The sequence below is a fragment of the Neurospora tetrasperma genome (genome assembly GCF_000213175.1).
Source record: "Neurospora tetrasperma FGSC 2508 unplaced genomic scaffold NEUTE1scaffold_4, whole genome shotgun sequence".
NCBI lineage: Eukaryota > Fungi > Ascomycota > Sordariomycetes > Sordariales > Sordariaceae > Neurospora > Neurospora tetrasperma.
Window position 1 is genome coordinate 111,229 of NW_009799102.1, and position 16,257 is coordinate 127,485.

Sequence of the window (16,257 nt, forward strand, 5' to 3'; positions counted from 1 at the left end):
ACTCAAACAAGCCTCCGACGCCGGCCAAGACCCCTCCACCGCCATCCGCACCCTCTACATCGACCGCGACCCCGTCACCTTCAAAGACATCTCTCTGCACCTCCAGGGCTACCACGTCCGGCCCCGGGACGCCACTCACCTTGTCCGCCTCTTCGCCGATGCCCAGTTCTACTCCCTTCCCAAGCTCATGTCCCAGCTCTACGAGGAACCCATCCACATCACCATCGGCTCCACACCCTTCCAGATCCCGCGCGAAATCTTCTCCCTTTCTGGACCCGGGAACACGCCCAACTTCTTTACGCTCGGGTTCGCCATCTTTTTCAGCAATCCCGAGGATTTGTTTCCCGGTTTGGACAAGGAGGGTCTGATTCGTCCGCCGTCCATCGTCGCGCCTAATGTACCGAATCGCAGTGCCGAGGTCTTTCAGGAACTACTGCATATGTTGAGAGGGTACCCGGTGAAGATCAGGGATGAGAGGCATCGGCAGGAGCTTCTGAGGGACTGCAGGTATTTCAACTTCAAGGGCCTGGAGCAGCGGTTGATCCCGCATGAAAAGGGGTTCAATCAGGTCAGGGGACGGGAGGAGATTGTGCTGGGGTTGAGAGATATTATGAAGAGCGGGATAAGCGTGGCTAATGAGCCGGTGGAGGGAGATCCGTTGGCGGGGTGGGTGAATTACGCCAGGCCGTATGCGGACGACAAAGCGATGGAACTCGTACTTGAAATCGGCGAAGAAGCCACGCGGTTACACATTGGACCTGGCGGGAAGGATGTCAGAGCGGAGTTCTTCACGGACATCAAGGCGAAAATGGCCAAGTTATTCGAGGTCATCGCTACCAAGCTCAACTTGCCCTCCTCCACTCAGCTCTCGGGGCTATTGATGGCCAAAGGAGGGATGGGTAGCGAACCGCCCACGTCAAGAGACACTCTTCTCAGCGAGGACCTCATCCGCGTCATCCTCGACCCCGAAGCAAGCATAACATTAGACGGCCAACCCTGGACAGCAGACGACTCTGATCAAACTGCCCATCCATCACTACCCGCACACGAAACCGTAAACAGCACCCCCGGCACCACCTTCCCATCTGCCTCCTCCTCCGGCGGCCCCTCAACGGCCGAAACCCCCAATTCCATCAACCTCAGCACCAACCCCTCTTCCTCCCAACAACCGAACCACCAACAATCATCACCACTCGACGAAAACCCCAACCCCCGCAAACGCCGACGCCTAGACTCCAGCCCGCCCTACGGAGTAACAACCACCGTCCCCACCTCACCACTAGGCGGCGAGCAATGGATCGTCAAAACCGGCCAGTGGCGGCTGCGTATTCAATCGGTTAACAACAACAAGAACGCGTCCAGTCCCTTGACCTCCAACCCGGCTAAGGCGTCGTCGGTGGTGGAATGCTGTTTGGTGGCGGTCAAGCTTGATGCGCTGAGCAGCGAGAGGAGGAGGAATGAGAGGAGGGGGTTTTTGGGTGGTTAGGTACCTGACATTAAGATGAGGGTGAGGCCCTGGGGGTACTGATGGGATGGAAAACGGTTGATGGGATGGATGAACTAGGATCCGCCGAGACACAATATGGATACCTAGTCAATGCAAGGTTCTTGTAGCGGGTATTCAATGTTCATTAGGTAGTCTTTGGGACTTTTATTGTGGTTTCCTACTTGGTAGAGCTTCAAGCAACAACCCCCATATCACAAATTCCAAAGCAGATCTCCCAACACCAACGCCTGTATGATATACCCAAGGTGCCAAAAGCGTTGATCAAGCCCTACCACTTCCATCGCACGTTATTTGTCGACCGGATACTGAAGACACACCACCTAAAACGCCATCCAAGGCCACCCATCCAGATCCAGCCCCTGTCTTTTGGCTTCGCTCAACCCATTGTTCAGGTGTAATCTGATGGGACATTCTGACCCGAGTCCGATATCGAAGGCTGTGACGCAACAACGCTTGTCCCATGTCCGCGAAGCCCAATCCAGATATTAATCGCCAAAAGCACATGGTCGCAATCAAACCAAGGGCGGCGGAGCCAAGACGTCGACGAATCGTCTGTTAAGCTTCCCTCCGGTCGCCAAAACGACCAGCCGAAAAGTTCACGGATGTAGAGCGATTCCTTCCATTCTTCTCTCGTCATCAACAGCAATGCTCGTTGTTCTCTTCCAGGGGTTGTGGACACTTAGTGGCATGGACGTCTTGGTCCCGCGATATGTTTGAGGTTGCCGCCGAGCGGCCGGGGCGGCACTGTTGGCTTTCCGTTCCTGACGAGGTCGAGGTGCTCTCGTATCGGATCGAGTCGGTTTGGTGTTCGAGTCATTCGCATGGGCGAGGGCAGTAGAGGATGCGCCGGCTGATAGGTTGTTTAAGTGGCTGGCTGGCTGGCGTGGCCTCGATGCATACCAGGGCGAGGACGACTGATATGAACTGGACTGGGCTCGAGAAAGCAATCGGCTTGCTTCTGCTGTAGCATTGAGGCTTTGGTTGCAAGTTGATGTTGGAAAGACCGATGTTATCCTATCCTTCAGCCTCGGTATACAGAATCATGAACGCCTCGTTGCGAGCAACTTCTGATGTCCACGCCTTTTAGGTTTCTCACTCGACTTCGTAGTCCCCCATTAAGCGGAAACAGCAATAGACGCCGCGGCATCCGGTGCCTTGGGGAGGTTATCCTGTTTAGATAATCACCCGTTGGTTAGCACACTGCTGCATTCCACCCAACCCCAAACCTTCTCGCCTCCATGTCCTAGTCTCTCCCCCCACACACAGAAAAGGGCAATACTCACAACCTCAAAAATGACCCTAACCATCAAGCTACAGCTCGGGCAAACGGCAATGTCCTGACCGTCCTGGAGGTCGGCGAGCGCAATCTCGAACTTGTCGCCGCATGGGCAGGGGTACGAATACGTCTGCAGCGCTGGGTCGTAGGTCATGTCTTCGATTTCGACTTCGTCGTAGATGGAGTATTCTTCGTCGGACATTTTGGCTGTTTCGGGTTTCGGTTGAGAATTTCGCGGAATAGTTTTGATCGGGCGCAGATTTCACGAGTTGGGGTTGGGAGCGGAAGAGTTGGAAGCGTTGGCTGGGTTGGAGGCTGCAGTGATATGCTGGGAAGTTGAAGGAACGAGACAAAAAAAGAGTCAGCGCGGCGAGCGGGACAGTCAGTGGAGGGGCAAAATGTCAGATGTGAACTGAACTTTTGGCGCGTGCGGCGCGCGGATGGAAGTGTGGGGGTAGGCGGAGTATCTTACCGTATAGTACGCCAAGACGGGCAATGCGTGTAAGTCAAAGCTGCGTAACTTACCAAGACGTCGTATTGCTTCGTCACTACAGCGAATCTTCCTCAATCGCTGTAGTCATGCTACGCAAAAGACATGCCATGAGACAAATCGCAGAATCCATTATGTATAATGGCAAAAGAGACCCAAGCTATCCCCAAGGCTCGAAAAACTCTTCTGAGATTGCATATCACCAAAGAGCATAAAGATGAGCATGATGTCACTGGCTGCAGGGCTCTCATTCCTTGGTCATAACGCCCTGATATGAACCTTACTTTCAACAAGGCCCTATGGCGCAACGGTAGCGCGTTCGACTCCAGATCGAAAGGTTATCCGTTCAAATCGGGTTGGGGTCATCCACAACATCTTTTTGGCTTTTTGCTATTCATGCATCTGCGACCAGCAACCATCTCGTGTTTCTTTTTTTTTTTTTTTTTTTTGAAATTCGAAGTGGTGATCAATCTCCTGACAGAATTTTTTCTTCTTTTCTTCGGGCGGAGGTTGAAGATTTTTTAACGAGTTGAGACATTTTGGAGGTCAATTCACCAAAAGATCATGTAGGAAAAGAAACTCATTATCAACTCTTCTCTTTATATACAATAATACTCCATATTACGCTTCCTCACGCTTCTCCTCCTCCTTCTCGCCATCATCATATCACATCTACCTCAAAAACTTCATCCTCGAGAATCTTCCGCCCTTTCGCATATTTACACTACTGTCCACACTTTCTCTTGTGATTTGTGCTCACGAAACCCCAACTATCTAGACTTCCGACCTCAGATCCACCTCTCAATACTGTTGTTGATGCTGTTGTGCCTCCGTTCTCCTCCATTCGCTCCAGGAACTCACTCCCGGACCCCTAACATCTTCGTCCTGATCTTGACTTCCACGTCAAACACATCTTTCACCCGTCGAATCCTCTCTTCTATCGGAACTCGATGCCTCATCCTTCGCAAAATATCTTCACTCCAACCTCCGCACAAGGAAAAGAAAACCAGCACCAGAGTCTCTCCATGTGTGCTCAACAACCAATATTAGCGGACTCAACAACATCATGATTTGGATAACCACTACCACTGTACTATACCATACCATCCTTCTATTCCCACCTCTTCATCACCAGAAAATAGACACCACGCATTCCACAGCATTACATCCCAACCAACATCCCGCTCACTCATTCCCTCACTCAAACAACCCAACACTCCTGTCCATCAACCATCAACATCGAAATCGCAACCCAGACAACTCAAGCCAACCCAACCCAACCCCGAAACATCACCAACAAATCAACCCAAAAGACTAAGAAACCTCGTCTCACAACAAAACCATCCCCACCGCCGCAAAAACACCCAACCCCACCGCCGGTCCCTGCAACGGCACCTTTCCAGCCGCAGCACTAGGCACCGAAGACGGAGACGCAGTAGAAGTGGAAGTAGAAGTAGAGGTGGTGACGCCCGACGAAGTGTAGCTGCTTGAAGAAGTGGTGGAAGAATAGACGGTGGTGGTTGTGGAGGAGGTGGAGGTGGAAGTGGTGGAAGAGGAGGGTGTGACTGTTGTGGTGGCTTTTTTGTTTCTTAACATTAGTAGGATGAAAAAGAGAGAGAGAATGGTGGATGACATGCCGAAAGAGCGTGGTGCAAAGGAAAAAAACGGAGAAAAGGGGGGAACGAAGGAGTGGAGGTGGTTAGGTAGGGATAACTAAATTCCCAGAGGGGGAAGTGACGCAACAGGAGGGTCGTCAGGAAGAGGAGGAGGATCCTCGTAGGTCTGCTCATCCTCATTCTCAGGCACAAACCCCGCAGAATCAGGATCAGGAGACAGCGAATCAACAGGAACAGGACGAGGAGTCTGAATGGGAATAGGCGCTTTCGGGGGAGGAAACGGAGGAAAAGTGACCGGCAGAAGAGGAGGAGGAGGTTGATGGGGATGACAAGGTCCGACATCACGCGCAACCCGATCTAGCCGGTCCGTCCGACCCCGACACCCCTTGGCAGCAGGCGCAGGTGGAATAACACCACCACCACCTGTAACACGAGGGAGGGCCGGGAATTGGATCATGCAAGAGGCTAGACAAGACTGGAGGCTCTCGTTTTGACGAGGAGGTGCTGTAACAAAAACACAAAACAGTTGGAAAAGGCAGTGAGAATGGACGGACGGGACACCAAAAAAGAGAGACTTACTCGAAGAAGTTGAGGTCGGCGTGCTCACGTAAATACTAGTAATAGTGGTTTGAGCAGCAGCGAGGCTGGCAGTGCCGAGAACAGCGAGGAGAGTGGAGGAACGCATCTTGCTTAGGTGGCTTTAGGACCGGTCGGTGGCTGGTTAATTTTGGCTTTGGTAGAGTTCGATGCTTTGGTAGCGAATGAGTTGATCCTCTCTTCGTTGACTTTGTCTTGTTTTAGCTTTGAGGGGGAAAAACGAGAGCAGAAAGGATGATAAGGCGTTGAGAGGTAGGTGAGATGACAGAAGAAACGAGGGGAAGGAGACGGCTATTAAATGTTAGATGAGGGGAGGCTGGAGATGAGGTGATCAGATACCAAGACGCGGAAGATGTCTGGATGATGAAAGAGGAAGCTTGCACTGCCTACCGGGGACGAACAACATGAGAGCTGACTCCAAGTTCCAGGAAGGCTGTGGGCAAGTCCAACGCCGGATGAACACTCGGCTTCACTTCAGGAGTGAGGTCATCATGGCTGACATTGGAGCTTCGTATCCCCTTCAGGGAGTCGAGTACACCATGATGCTGACACAACTACGCAATCAACAGGGATGACATGTTCCCCTGAGCCTGGACTCCTCAACTCATTCTGCCTTCGGAGCGGGGAGATGTTTCCGAAGCATGCTGATGTCCTCGTAACTGGCAAGCCTCGCAATAGCGCCAACCTCTTCACGTGCTCTCCGAAGCTGTTTACTTGGCTGGGTGCTGAGTACTGTAGTTACGAGCAGCCGAACATCCTGTGTACGGGGGCAGTGAGGTCCGACCGCCGGTGCTCGAGCCTCCGGGCCAACTCTCCGGAACTCAAGCAGGCGAGCGGGTTCAAAACCAGGCAGAACAACGAGCTCCGAACTAAGTGGAACATACCCGGGCTCTCCAGGGGAAGAACTGTGCTCATGAAGCGGCTCTGGCTCTTCCTTGCCCACTGGATCAAGACGATACAGTCGATGCTTTGAGGCCTCCCAGTGTAAGTGACGCGACCAGACACATCCCAACATCAGGCCAACCACCGCCACACAGCCGTGTCCTTTGAACATGAAAGCTTTGACACAAACATCCGTCACCTAGATGAACACAAATCTATTCATCGCTAAACTTTTAACCATCCATGATATCAAAACCCAAACAAATGACATTCATCAGAAAACCATCACTACCCACCACGTAGATTTCCCATCCTACAACACATCATCCCTTTTAAACGTTGGTAAAGAAAAAGCTGGGCTGGCCAGGAAGAGCAGCCTCAGCCATTGGCGCCGTGACCTCGATCTCAGCACCACCATTCGTCAAGTCCTTGCCTGTCTTGCTGCCCTCCTCAACAAGAACAACCTGCACGCTCTCCAAGCCAGCAGTCCTCTTCAGACCGGGGATCATAGCCAACAGCGTCGCCTTCTCATCGAAGGACAGCTTGCGGCTAAGAATCTGCTCAGCGGGCTCGCCATCCTTCAACCTCTTCCTGAGCGCCTGGACGAAGGGCATGGCCTTCTTCATCTCGCCCATCTTGGCGATGCGGCCGTTCAGCTCCTTATCATCGATCTTCTGAGTGCCGGTAGCAGCGTCCCAGACCTCGGAGAGCAGGTCGATGTACTTCGCCTGCCAGGTGGGGAAGTTCTCGGTGGCGAAGATGGTGAGCTTCTTGGGCTTCTTGGGGTCGAAGTCGGACTGGCGGCCCTTGGCCATCTTCTTGAGCTGGGCGGCCTCGGCGGAGTTGATGGCGGAGGAGGTGGTGCGGACGTAGTCGCGAGCGGCAGTGAGGGCGGGGTTGGCGGCGGGGACCTCGGGCCAGCGGGCGAACTGGATGGACTTGGGCTCGCCGAGGCATTCTTGCCAGACGTAGTCGGCCCAGTGAGGGGCGATAGGGGTGATGACGAGGGCCTGGAAGACGAGTTAGTACCGAAAGTGAAAATGTTGATGGGGCAAGGAAAGAAAAAAACGTACCTGAAGACGAATGTACTTGGTGACCAAGTCCTTGTGCAGAGGAATGCCAGCAGCAGCGCAAGCCTCACGGTACATATCACGAGCGTTCAAGAAATCGTAGTGAGCAGCCTTGAGAGCAAGCTTGTACGAGGTCTCCTCGTAGTGCTTGCGGGCCTCGTTGACAAGGGCGTTCATCTCGTTGTCGAACAGGGCATCCTGGAAGCTGTTGAGCTCGCCAGTGCGGAGAGACTCGTCCTTGAGAGTCTCCTCGATCCACTCCTTGTTGGTGTAGAACCTGAGAATGGTGTTGTCGGCGACATCCTCGACAAAGTTGGAGTCCGAAATACCATCACCGGCATCGGCAAGAGCAACACGGGCGGCGTCGGCACCGTACTTCTTGACGACATCGTCGAGGGTCATGAAGTTGCCAGTAGACTTGGACATCTTCTCACCGTTGAGCTGCAAGTGGCCGTTGGCACGGACGGACTTGGGCCAGTACTCACGGGGGAAGAGGGCGATGTGGTTGTACAGCCAGAAGGTCAAGTGGTTGGGGATGAGATCCTTGCCCGAGACACGGATGTCGAGGGGATAGAAGTACTGGAACTCGCGGCGCATGGAGTCGAGGGTCTCCTTGGGAATGCCGGACTTGGTGACCAAGTGGTCGGACAGCTCGGTGCGGCAGAAGATGTAGTCCCAGACCTCGTCGATCATCTGGTCAGCACCAATGTTGCCCTTGCCCTTCTCACGACCGAAGAGGTCCCTGTGCAGCCAGTGGGCAACAGTGTAGTAGGCCATGTAGACGGTAGAGTCAGAAAGAGACTCGACAAGGAAGTTGGGGTCCCAAGGAAGCTTGGAGCCGAGACCGTAGGTACGGGCGCAAGCCCACTGCTTGAGCCAGCCGATGACGCCCTTGAAGGCGTGCTGGGTGTCGGCGTAGTAGGTGTTGATGCCCTTGCCGTCCTTGTTCTCGACATAGTCGTAGAGGATGGTGCGCCACGAGTCCTCACCGTAGTCGATGTACCACTGGTCCATGAGGGCAACGGAGCACTCGTCGCCGGAACGGGAGACGACCTTGTTCTCGGGCTCGGAGTAGGCGAAAGCGTCACCGGCGTCGATGAGCTGCTGGCGGACCTTGGGCTTGGCGGTCTCGACCTTCTCGCCCTTGAAGTCACCGTAGTTCATGATACCCTGGTAGAAACCCTCCTTGTAGGCGAGTTCCTTGGCCTCAAGGAGCTGCTTGGCATCCTTGGGGGAGTTGATCTTGAGCTTCTTGACGAGGTAAGGGGCCAGGAGGTCGGAGGTAGGGGTCTTGATGACCGAGACAATCTCCTTCTCGGCCCACTCCTTCTGGATGCCGTAGAACTCGGGCTTCTTGGCGAGCTCGGTCATCATCGCGCAGTCGTCGGGAGAGTCGGAGGGAACGGAGGTGACGACACCGGTACCCTTGGTGGCCAGGACGGTGTCCATGGGGAGGACGTAGACCTCCTTGTGGACGGAGAGGGGAGCGTTGACGAGGGTACCGATGAGGTCGGAGCCGACGATATCAGCAGCCTTCTCAATGACGCCCTCCTTCTCGAAGATGCCCTGGTAGGCCATGTTCTTGGCGGCGCGCTCGGTGATGACAAAGTACTCGTTCTCGGCGGCCTTGAAGACACCGTACTTGAGGGCAGGGCCGACGAAGCAGCAGACCTGACCGTACATGGTCTCGGGACGGAGGGTGGCAGGGCACAGGTAGACGTTGACGCCCTCGGGGAGCTTGCCCTTGAGAGCCTCGGCAGCCTTGGGCGCCCACTCGGTGACCTTGAGCTTGAGGGCCGTGTACTCCTGGGGAAGGACACCCTCACCCTCGCTACGGTCGTGGTCCATGCAGGGCTGGCCGTCCTTGATGGAGTAGATGGTGTAGCGCTTGCCGAACTTGATCTTGTTGAGCTCCAAGAGGCGGTTCATCTGCCAGCGGACAAAGGCATCGTAGTAGGGGTTGGCGTCGGTGGTGACGAACTGACGGCGCCAGTCGATACGGGCACCGAAGTTGGTGAGATCCTTCTTGCACTCGGGAGGGAAGTAGTGCAGCCAGTACTGGGGGTCGGCGAACTTGTGAATCTCCGAGACGGGGATGCCGAGAGACTTGAGGATCTGGAACTGGTACTTGGCGCCGCCCGTCTTTGCGACCGTCTTGCCCTTCTTGGCGTTGAACTTGGTGAGATCCTCCTTGGTCTTGGGAGCAGCGGCAGGGGCGGCAGCGGCAGGGGCGGCACCCTCGACGACCTCGTCCTCCTTGTAGCGCTCAAACTCCTGGCCAAACATCTCAATCTCCTTGACCAGCTTGTCGGCCGAGGCCTTGATGGGCAGACCGGTGCAGTGGTAGCCCTGGGGGAAGAGGGCGCGCTTGCCCTGCATGCGGGCGAAGCCGGTGTGGTACTCGATCTTGGAGAAGCTGAAGGCGTGGCCGGCGTGGAGGCGGCCGTTCATGTAGGGGTAGGCAATGGTGCCGAAGAACTTGGGGTGCTTTTGGCGTAGCTCATCGGGGGTGATGGCGTCGAGAGGGAACTCGGCGGTGGAGGGGGCATCGACCTCGAAGACGCCCTCCTGCTCCCATTTTTGCTGGTACTTCTTCTCGATCTCGATGAGGGTGTCTCTCTTTTCGGTGCCCTTGAGCTCCTTGGTCTTGGAGGCGGAGACGGAGAGGTTCTCGACGCCCTTGGCGACGGCTGCTGTGTCGGCCATGTTTGTTTATGTGGTGATGTCTGGTCTTGGTGGTGAAGAAGAAAAGAAAGACCGAAGTCGGCAACCCGGACTGCGAATTCTCTGTTTCGCAAACTGAAAGTGTTAGAAACTCGGCGTTGACTGTTGTACCTACAAGCACAGCACAGCGAGGCGACAAGAACTGAAGCCAGAGCTAGAATACCAGAGGAGAGTGCTGCTGCTGCTTGGGTTGTTTGACGGGATGACTGACCTGTGGAATTGAGTCAGATTCCGGAAATTTTGGGACGACAACGGCGGCAACTCTGCTTCAGTCGCCTCCAGCAATCCAGATTCTTTGGTTTGGAGGGGCACGGCAACTGAAGCACTGTAACGCCCGGGCATTTCGCGGGGTCAGTGCAGTCCAGTCCCTCTCAGGCACCCGACGGCAAAGACGGCGGCATCCTCTCCAGTCCCTTGCCGCGACATCGCTTGGCTGTACTTAGTGGCTGTGGTTTACCGGGCTCTATCGTTTTAGTCTGTGGCTAAGAGCTACCTCTGCTTTCTTACCCGCCTCACTAGGTGAGGTAACTCACCAGCCACAAACCAACTTCTTATCTTATCGGGCAACCTCGAAATGGCCTCGGATCCATGCAGTGAACAACTCCATCATGAGCTCCATATGATCCATTTCATTCTGTCCCCAATGACCAGTCTCCCCTGTCACTAACGGGACTCCCCTCTGAACCCTACCTATTGTTACGACTTCCCGCATATACGTATCGTCACCACTGTCACTTACAACAACTCTTCCCTCAATAACAAACAACGACAAACAATGTTCCGAACAGCCATCCGGCAAGCCGCCCAAAAGGCATCAACATCAACAGCCTCCAATTCCAGCGAGCTGCCACAAGCCTTTGTCAAACTCCCCCACATCAGTCCCGCTCTTCTCACACAGTACCCGGCCAAGAAAACATGGCCGCCCGATTTCAAGACCATGAGCCCGCAGGAACAGCTCAAGTACGAGAAGCGGTACAAGAGGAAGATTCACCACATTGCGCAGAGGCCGAGATGGAACAAGATGGTGCAGTTGGCGCAATTGGGGACTATTAGTTGTGGGTATTCTACTGGCTGTGATTTAATGACCTAATGTTGATGTTGATGTAGTTGTCCTCATTTACTGCCTGCTGTTTGCGGACTGGAAGGACGAAAGGCAGCCTTTCTATGAGGTATGTTTGCCCACTTCACTTCTGAATGACCCATATGTGCCTAACTTCCATGCTCAGTTCCGACAGTGGTTCTGGAACTCCCTTGGCTTCGAATATGAAGCTCCCAAGCCCGTCGCGAGGATCCAGTCCCAGGAGTCGCAGGCTAGCGTCCAAGGCGGGTCCCGTCCTCGGCAGATGTAGTGTTGGACAGACAGGTCTGAGGCTTGGGATTGACAGGACCAAGCCGATTGTATCATGCTTTGTATAGTATCCTTTTGTGGGTGTTTGGCGTTGTAATACCTTGGGGAGGTGTGGGTATCTATGGTTTCTGCTCCTTGCTGGTATCATGCTTATGTGGCATCTTGTCGCCTTCTTTGAATGCCGGTTACTCGAGAGCTGTATGAGCTCTGATCCCGTCTAACAGCTTCCAGTCTCTTCATGGCCACCTCCTAGAGACCCCGAACACCGGAGCGCATCAATGTAAAGACCATGCTGGCTCCTAGGACCTCATCGCCCACTCCAAACAAAGTTCCCTCCCATTCCCAACCCAGCCCCCAGTCCACTTCCTAGCCCCATGCCGCCTCCCCTACTCTCGTTGACTGGCCTCTTGGCCACCGTCCCCTGCGCCCTCACGCCCTGCACAATCTTCTCCATATTTGTCTCAATCACCACTCCTCCCACAATCATCTCGCCCAGCGTCGCATGCAGCGTCTCAAAGTTGAAGATCAGGTCCAACTCGCACACATTCTCAAACAACCTGTCCAGCGATTCGACGTATACTTGGATGAGGTCGATCAATGCTAGCGGGGACTCGGTGGATGTGGAGATGATGATGAAATAGAGGGTGGCATAGTTGCGGTAGGTTACGAGGGAGGGGACGTCGTTGTGTGGTTCGGACGAGGAGGTGGAGGTGCTAGAGGCGGCGAGGAGGGGCGGGAGGGGGAGGAAGTTGCAGGAGCCCTTTGGACGGTTGGCAACGAGGGTGAAGATTTCGGAGATGAGTCGTTGTTGGATTGATGTGTCCTATAAATGGGAAGAGAGGTGTTAGCAGTGGCTGTGATGGGGAAGGGTAGGCGATGGAAGTAGAAGGGGAACATACAAGTTGGGTGTAGAATTTGGTGAGGCGTGGTTGGCCTTGGCCGTTGAAGACGAGGAATGCGTTGATCATGGTGGGCGCGGTGTGACAGTTTGGGAACCTGGAAGTGGACGGTGTTGGCAAAAGACGGCAACGACTAACGCGCTTCAAGAACACTCAGAGGGTGACTTGGTTGAAAATGAAGAAAAGAAAACAAATGAGAACCTCGTTGGACACTTCAGTTGCACTTGGCGGCGGCAGTCGCACAGAGCCCAGCAGTGGCTCTTTGGCTGCAGTTGCGGGAGGCAAAAGTGGATATTAATCTGGACTCGGCCGGGGCGATCAAGTGTGGTGGGGGTGCGATGACGTGCGGCTGTACCCGCTAAATGCGCAGAGGCAGGCGCCTAGCAGACGGTAGCAAACGGCAGGGAGCAAGCGTTAAGAGGGTACCTGCATCAATGCAGAGATTTAGTCATGACTGCATGTCTTTTTGCATCGTCACACTAACTGGCGCTCAGCTAGAGCTTCCCGCTGCTGCTAAGGCGTGATCCCGTGCCTGCCAGCGCTCTGCTTTCAGTTCCGTCTGTTAGGTAAAGTGGAAGTTGGGGAAGCTCTGGGAGTGGGGCATCAGTGGCACGATAGCGGGAGTCAAGTGGAAGCTCGGGATGATAAGGAACTTTAATGGTTCGATAGTTCATTCGAGGGAAGTTGCAAACTGGACAAGTGAAACTGCAATCTTCCAATTTCCTTCAAGGTTCTCATCGATTCATCCTGTCCTTCCAGTCCATCCTCTGATCATCTTCCGTCCTGATTTTGTGCAGTGTTTTCTTGTCCCGTGACCCACTCGTTCATCTCACCTTCCACGGGACACACCGTTGAGCTTTTATTCAGTTCAGCTTCAGCTTGAACCTCTCTCTGTCTCTTCCAACACTTCACTCAACGAATTGCGCCAGTCGCAACTCTACAACTTCTTGAACACTCTCGAAAAATATCAATACCACGGGCAGCCATCATGTCGCGTACCATCGTCACCAAAGTTGCGCGAGCTACTTTGCGCTCTCTCCAAGGCATCTCCCGCAACACCCGCATCACTTCTACTCCATTCGCCGCGGCTTCACTACTCCCAAGAGCGACAGTCCCTCGTTTCTACTCAACCGCCGGCCCCAATGGCAACATGATCACTCCCGACAAACAGCCTGTCCAGCCCAAGGAAGAGGCCGCTCCCACTGTTGTCCGCGCCGCCACCGAGTTGACCGACGACGAGTACCACAAGCTCGCCGACCAGTACATGGACAGACTCGTCACCCACCTCGAAGAACTTCAGGATGAGCGGGAAGACATTGACGTTGAGTACTCGGTATGTCATTCTCTCGTTCGCATTGTTGTCAAAGATTCTGACGCTCTGCAGGCTGGCGTCCTCACCGTCTCGTTCGACGACGGCATCGGCACCTATGTCATCAACAAGCAACCGCCCAACAAGCAGATCTGGCTGTCTTCGCCCAAATCCGGTCCCAAGCGCTACGACTATGTGGCGTTGGGTGACGGCCAGAACGAAAAGGAGGGCACGGCCAAGGGCGAGTGGGTGTATCTGCGCGACAACTCGACCATCAACCAACTCTTCCGTGATGAGCTACAGATCGATCTTAGCATGCCGGTCGGCCATTACGGCGAGGAGGAGGCTTAGGAGGGTCATGGTGGGATTGTTATGTTGTCTCTGCGGAACACGGGTACATGCAAGGACATGAGATTAGTGTGAGAGCGACAGCGAGCGCGTTGGGGCGAACAAAAGAACCTGAGTTATGGGAAAGGGCGTCTTGGTGGATCGAAGGGTTGCAGTGCTTTAGCCGTATGATGTTATGGGGTGTGGTAATGCCCTTGGGCCGAGGAAACGAGATGTGTACGATTTGGGTGTGTATATGTAGTATTATTTGCATTGCGTTTCATGGCAAGGAGCTGAGGGATTGCATTTTCTAGGTCGGATGAAACCTCGATGATCAGCGCATTGAGTTTAGTTTTACAACTTACCAAAGACAAACCGGACAAGTCAGAATTATTATTTTCACTTGAAAACGAGTCATTCGTCGATTTCCATTTGATTTCTGCACATTTCAGTTGCTTCACTACCTGCCTGGCATCATCCAACAAACAGCCAGTGAGGGGTCTGTAGGCCTCGTTGCATGGCCGCCTGCAACCGCCCGCGCGTCAACGTCACACAAGCGGACGTTACTCGTTACATATAAAGCGGCGCGTCGGGCCGTGCTCATCAGGCAACACCACTACACATTGCATCCGTCACTCTTCCTCTTTCAACTTCACCTCATCAATCATCCATCTCAACCACACACAGTCAGGCACTTCAACATTGACTTGTATCAAAGCAGTCGTGCCTTGGGGCACACACAGCCAAAATCATGATTACCCTTGGCTTGGTCTACACCTTGGTATGCTACCACATTCAGCCTTCATACAATTGACGTTGTCGCCGACAAGATTAACTGACACCCCTCAACAGATCATCCTCACCCTTCTCGCCTTCGCCATATACGAACACATCCACGCTCAATCCCTTTCCCTCCCCATTTCCCCAGGTCTAACCATCTTGACCATCCTCCTCCCCATCCTCTCCGCTCTCAACACCGCCTACCTCTACCGCGTCACCACCACAACCAGTCCCAACCAACAAAACCCGCCAAAGTTCATAACCGCCCACTCCTCCTCAACCATAACCCCCAACCCCTCCAACCCCTCTCAACAACTCACCCACCTCCGCCCAGCTCACGCCCCGCGCCGACCACAACAATCTTCTACTAGCCCAGGGACCCTCCGCTCCCTCCTCCCCACCCTCTCCCAAACCCTGCAAACAACCCAACTCGTCCTCTCCCTCATCCTTTTGAGTGTGGCCACCTCCTCCCTGACTTCCTCCCCATTTTCCTCCTTCCCCAACTCCGGCCCGGGGTCAATCGAACACTGCGCCCTCGAACAAACATGGTCGCATTTCTTTCGGGCGCACGACGCCGACACCATTCGCAAGATCCAGGATATTCTGGGATGCTGTGGGTTCCGAAGTCCGAAGCACATGAGTTGGCCTTTCCCGAGCGCAGGAAAGGGGACGGAACAATGTGGACAGATGTGGCCTGGGAGAAGGGAGGGGTGTGCCGGGAAGTGGGAGGGGGAGTTTAGAGGGGTGATGGGTGGGGAGATTGGAGTTGTGGCGGGGGTGTTGGTGGTGCAGATTTTGGGGTGGGGAGTGGGGAGGTGGATGGCGACGAGAAGAGCGAGGACGGGGGCAACGAGGAGGAGAGGAGGACGGGATGGGAGGGCTACGATGGGTGGAAGAGGAAGGGAGGGGAGTGGGATGGTAAATGGTGAGGGACGTGATGGACAGGGAGGAGATGGAAATAATAGCTGGTGGAATAAACTCTTACAGAGCTTTGGGGTGCCGCATGGGGATGAGGAGAATGGCTATCGGGGATTGGAAGATGGAGAAGCTCAACGGAGGCCATTGCTTGGTGCGGGACAGAATGGAGAGGGTCATGTTGGGATTGAGGAGGTAGATGATGATGAAGATGGAGAGGGAAGGGACGTTGAAAGGGGAGGGAGTGATGAGGAGAGTAGGTCGGGTAGTGAGAGAAGGGGCGGGAACGGATATGGAAGTGCTACTTCGAGGGTGCAGCCGAGTGGCATTCATGTTGCTGATCCATGGGCCGAAGGGAATTGAGAAGAACAAAGGCGGCTGTGAATGCTTGCGATGGAGGAGTGTATCAGCGGATTAAAGTCAAGTGCTGGGCAATGGGTATCTTGGTGTGTTTGACAAATTGGCATGAAGTGTTCATACAACAATGTATTGTTTTCTCCTTCACAGTGATTAGACC

At 54.2% G+C, this 16,257-nt stretch overlaps 8 protein-coding genes across 8 annotated transcripts in view; 4 read left to right on the forward strand and 4 right to left on the reverse strand.

Moving 5' to 3' along the window:
- NEUTE1DRAFT_122693 (uncharacterized protein) overlaps nt 1-1,855 on the forward strand; it is a gene marked incomplete at both ends in the record, with an annotated part of 3,751 nt that extends 1,896 nt beyond the window's left edge. Inside the window, one exon of the mRNA XM_009853400.1 lies at nt 12-1,855. Coding sequence (XP_009851702.1) covers nt 12-1,486 — 1,475 coding nt within the window. The remainder of the gene's footprint in view (nt 1-11) is intronic.
- A 785-nt stretch (nt 1,856-2,640) lies between these two features.
- NEUTE1DRAFT_64338 (uncharacterized protein) lies at nt 2,641-3,047 on the reverse strand (the record flags this gene model as incomplete). Its single annotated transcript, XM_009853401.1, has 2 exons — nt 2,641-2,676; nt 2,791-3,047. Coding segments are annotated over 2 exons (231 nt in total), but the record flags the coding sequence as incomplete, so codon positions are not given.
- A 1,939-nt stretch (nt 3,048-4,986) lies between these two features.
- Nucleotides 4,987-5,574, reverse strand: NEUTE1DRAFT_101368 (uncharacterized protein; the record flags this gene model as incomplete). Its single annotated transcript, XM_009853402.1, has 2 exons — nt 4,987-5,393; nt 5,469-5,574. The coding sequence occupies 2 exons, from the start codon at nt 5,572-5,574 to the stop codon at nt 4,987-4,989; spliced, it is 513 nt and encodes a 170-aa protein (XP_009851704.1).
- A 991-nt stretch (nt 5,575-6,565) lies between these two features.
- Nucleotides 6,566-10,320, reverse strand: NEUTE1DRAFT_83020 (leucyl-tRNA synthetase, cytoplasmic; the record flags this gene model as incomplete). Its single annotated transcript, XM_009853403.1, has 2 exons — nt 6,566-7,378; nt 7,442-10,320. 2 exons carry the CDS (start codon nt 10,142-10,144, stop codon nt 6,701-6,703), a joined length of 3,381 nt encoding a protein of 1,126 aa, XP_009851705.1.
- A 617-nt stretch (nt 10,321-10,937) lies between these two features.
- Nucleotides 10,938-11,805, forward strand: NEUTE1DRAFT_146847 (uncharacterized protein; the record flags this gene model as incomplete). Its single annotated transcript, XM_009853404.1, has 3 exons — nt 10,938-11,217; nt 11,270-11,331; nt 11,389-11,805. The coding sequence occupies 3 exons, from the start codon at nt 10,938-10,940 to the stop codon at nt 11,509-11,511; spliced, it is 465 nt and encodes a 154-aa protein (XP_009851706.1).
- NEUTE1DRAFT_83024 (uncharacterized protein) lies at nt 11,798-12,672 on the reverse strand (the record flags this gene model as incomplete). Its single annotated transcript, XM_009853405.1, has 2 exons — nt 11,798-12,333; nt 12,410-12,672. The coding sequence occupies 2 exons, from the start codon at nt 12,476-12,478 to the stop codon at nt 11,818-11,820; spliced, it is 585 nt and encodes a 194-aa protein (XP_009851707.1).
- Nucleotides 12,673-13,149: 477 nt separating this feature from the next.
- On the forward strand, nt 13,150-14,456 carry NEUTE1DRAFT_117198 (uncharacterized protein; the record flags this gene model as incomplete). Its single annotated transcript, XM_009853406.1, has 2 exons — nt 13,150-13,742; nt 13,794-14,456. The coding sequence occupies 2 exons, from the start codon at nt 13,398-13,400 to the stop codon at nt 14,067-14,069; spliced, it is 621 nt and encodes a 206-aa protein (XP_009851708.1).
- Nucleotides 14,457-14,690: 234 nt separating this feature from the next.
- Nucleotides 14,691-16,243, forward strand: NEUTE1DRAFT_64351 (uncharacterized protein; the record flags this gene model as incomplete). The annotated part of the gene is made up of 2 exons (XM_009853407.1): nt 14,691-14,826; nt 14,898-16,243. 2 exons carry the CDS (start codon nt 14,797-14,799, stop codon nt 16,101-16,103), a joined length of 1,236 nt encoding a protein of 411 aa, XP_009851709.1.
- Between the last annotated feature and the right edge of the window lie 14 nt (nt 16,244-16,257).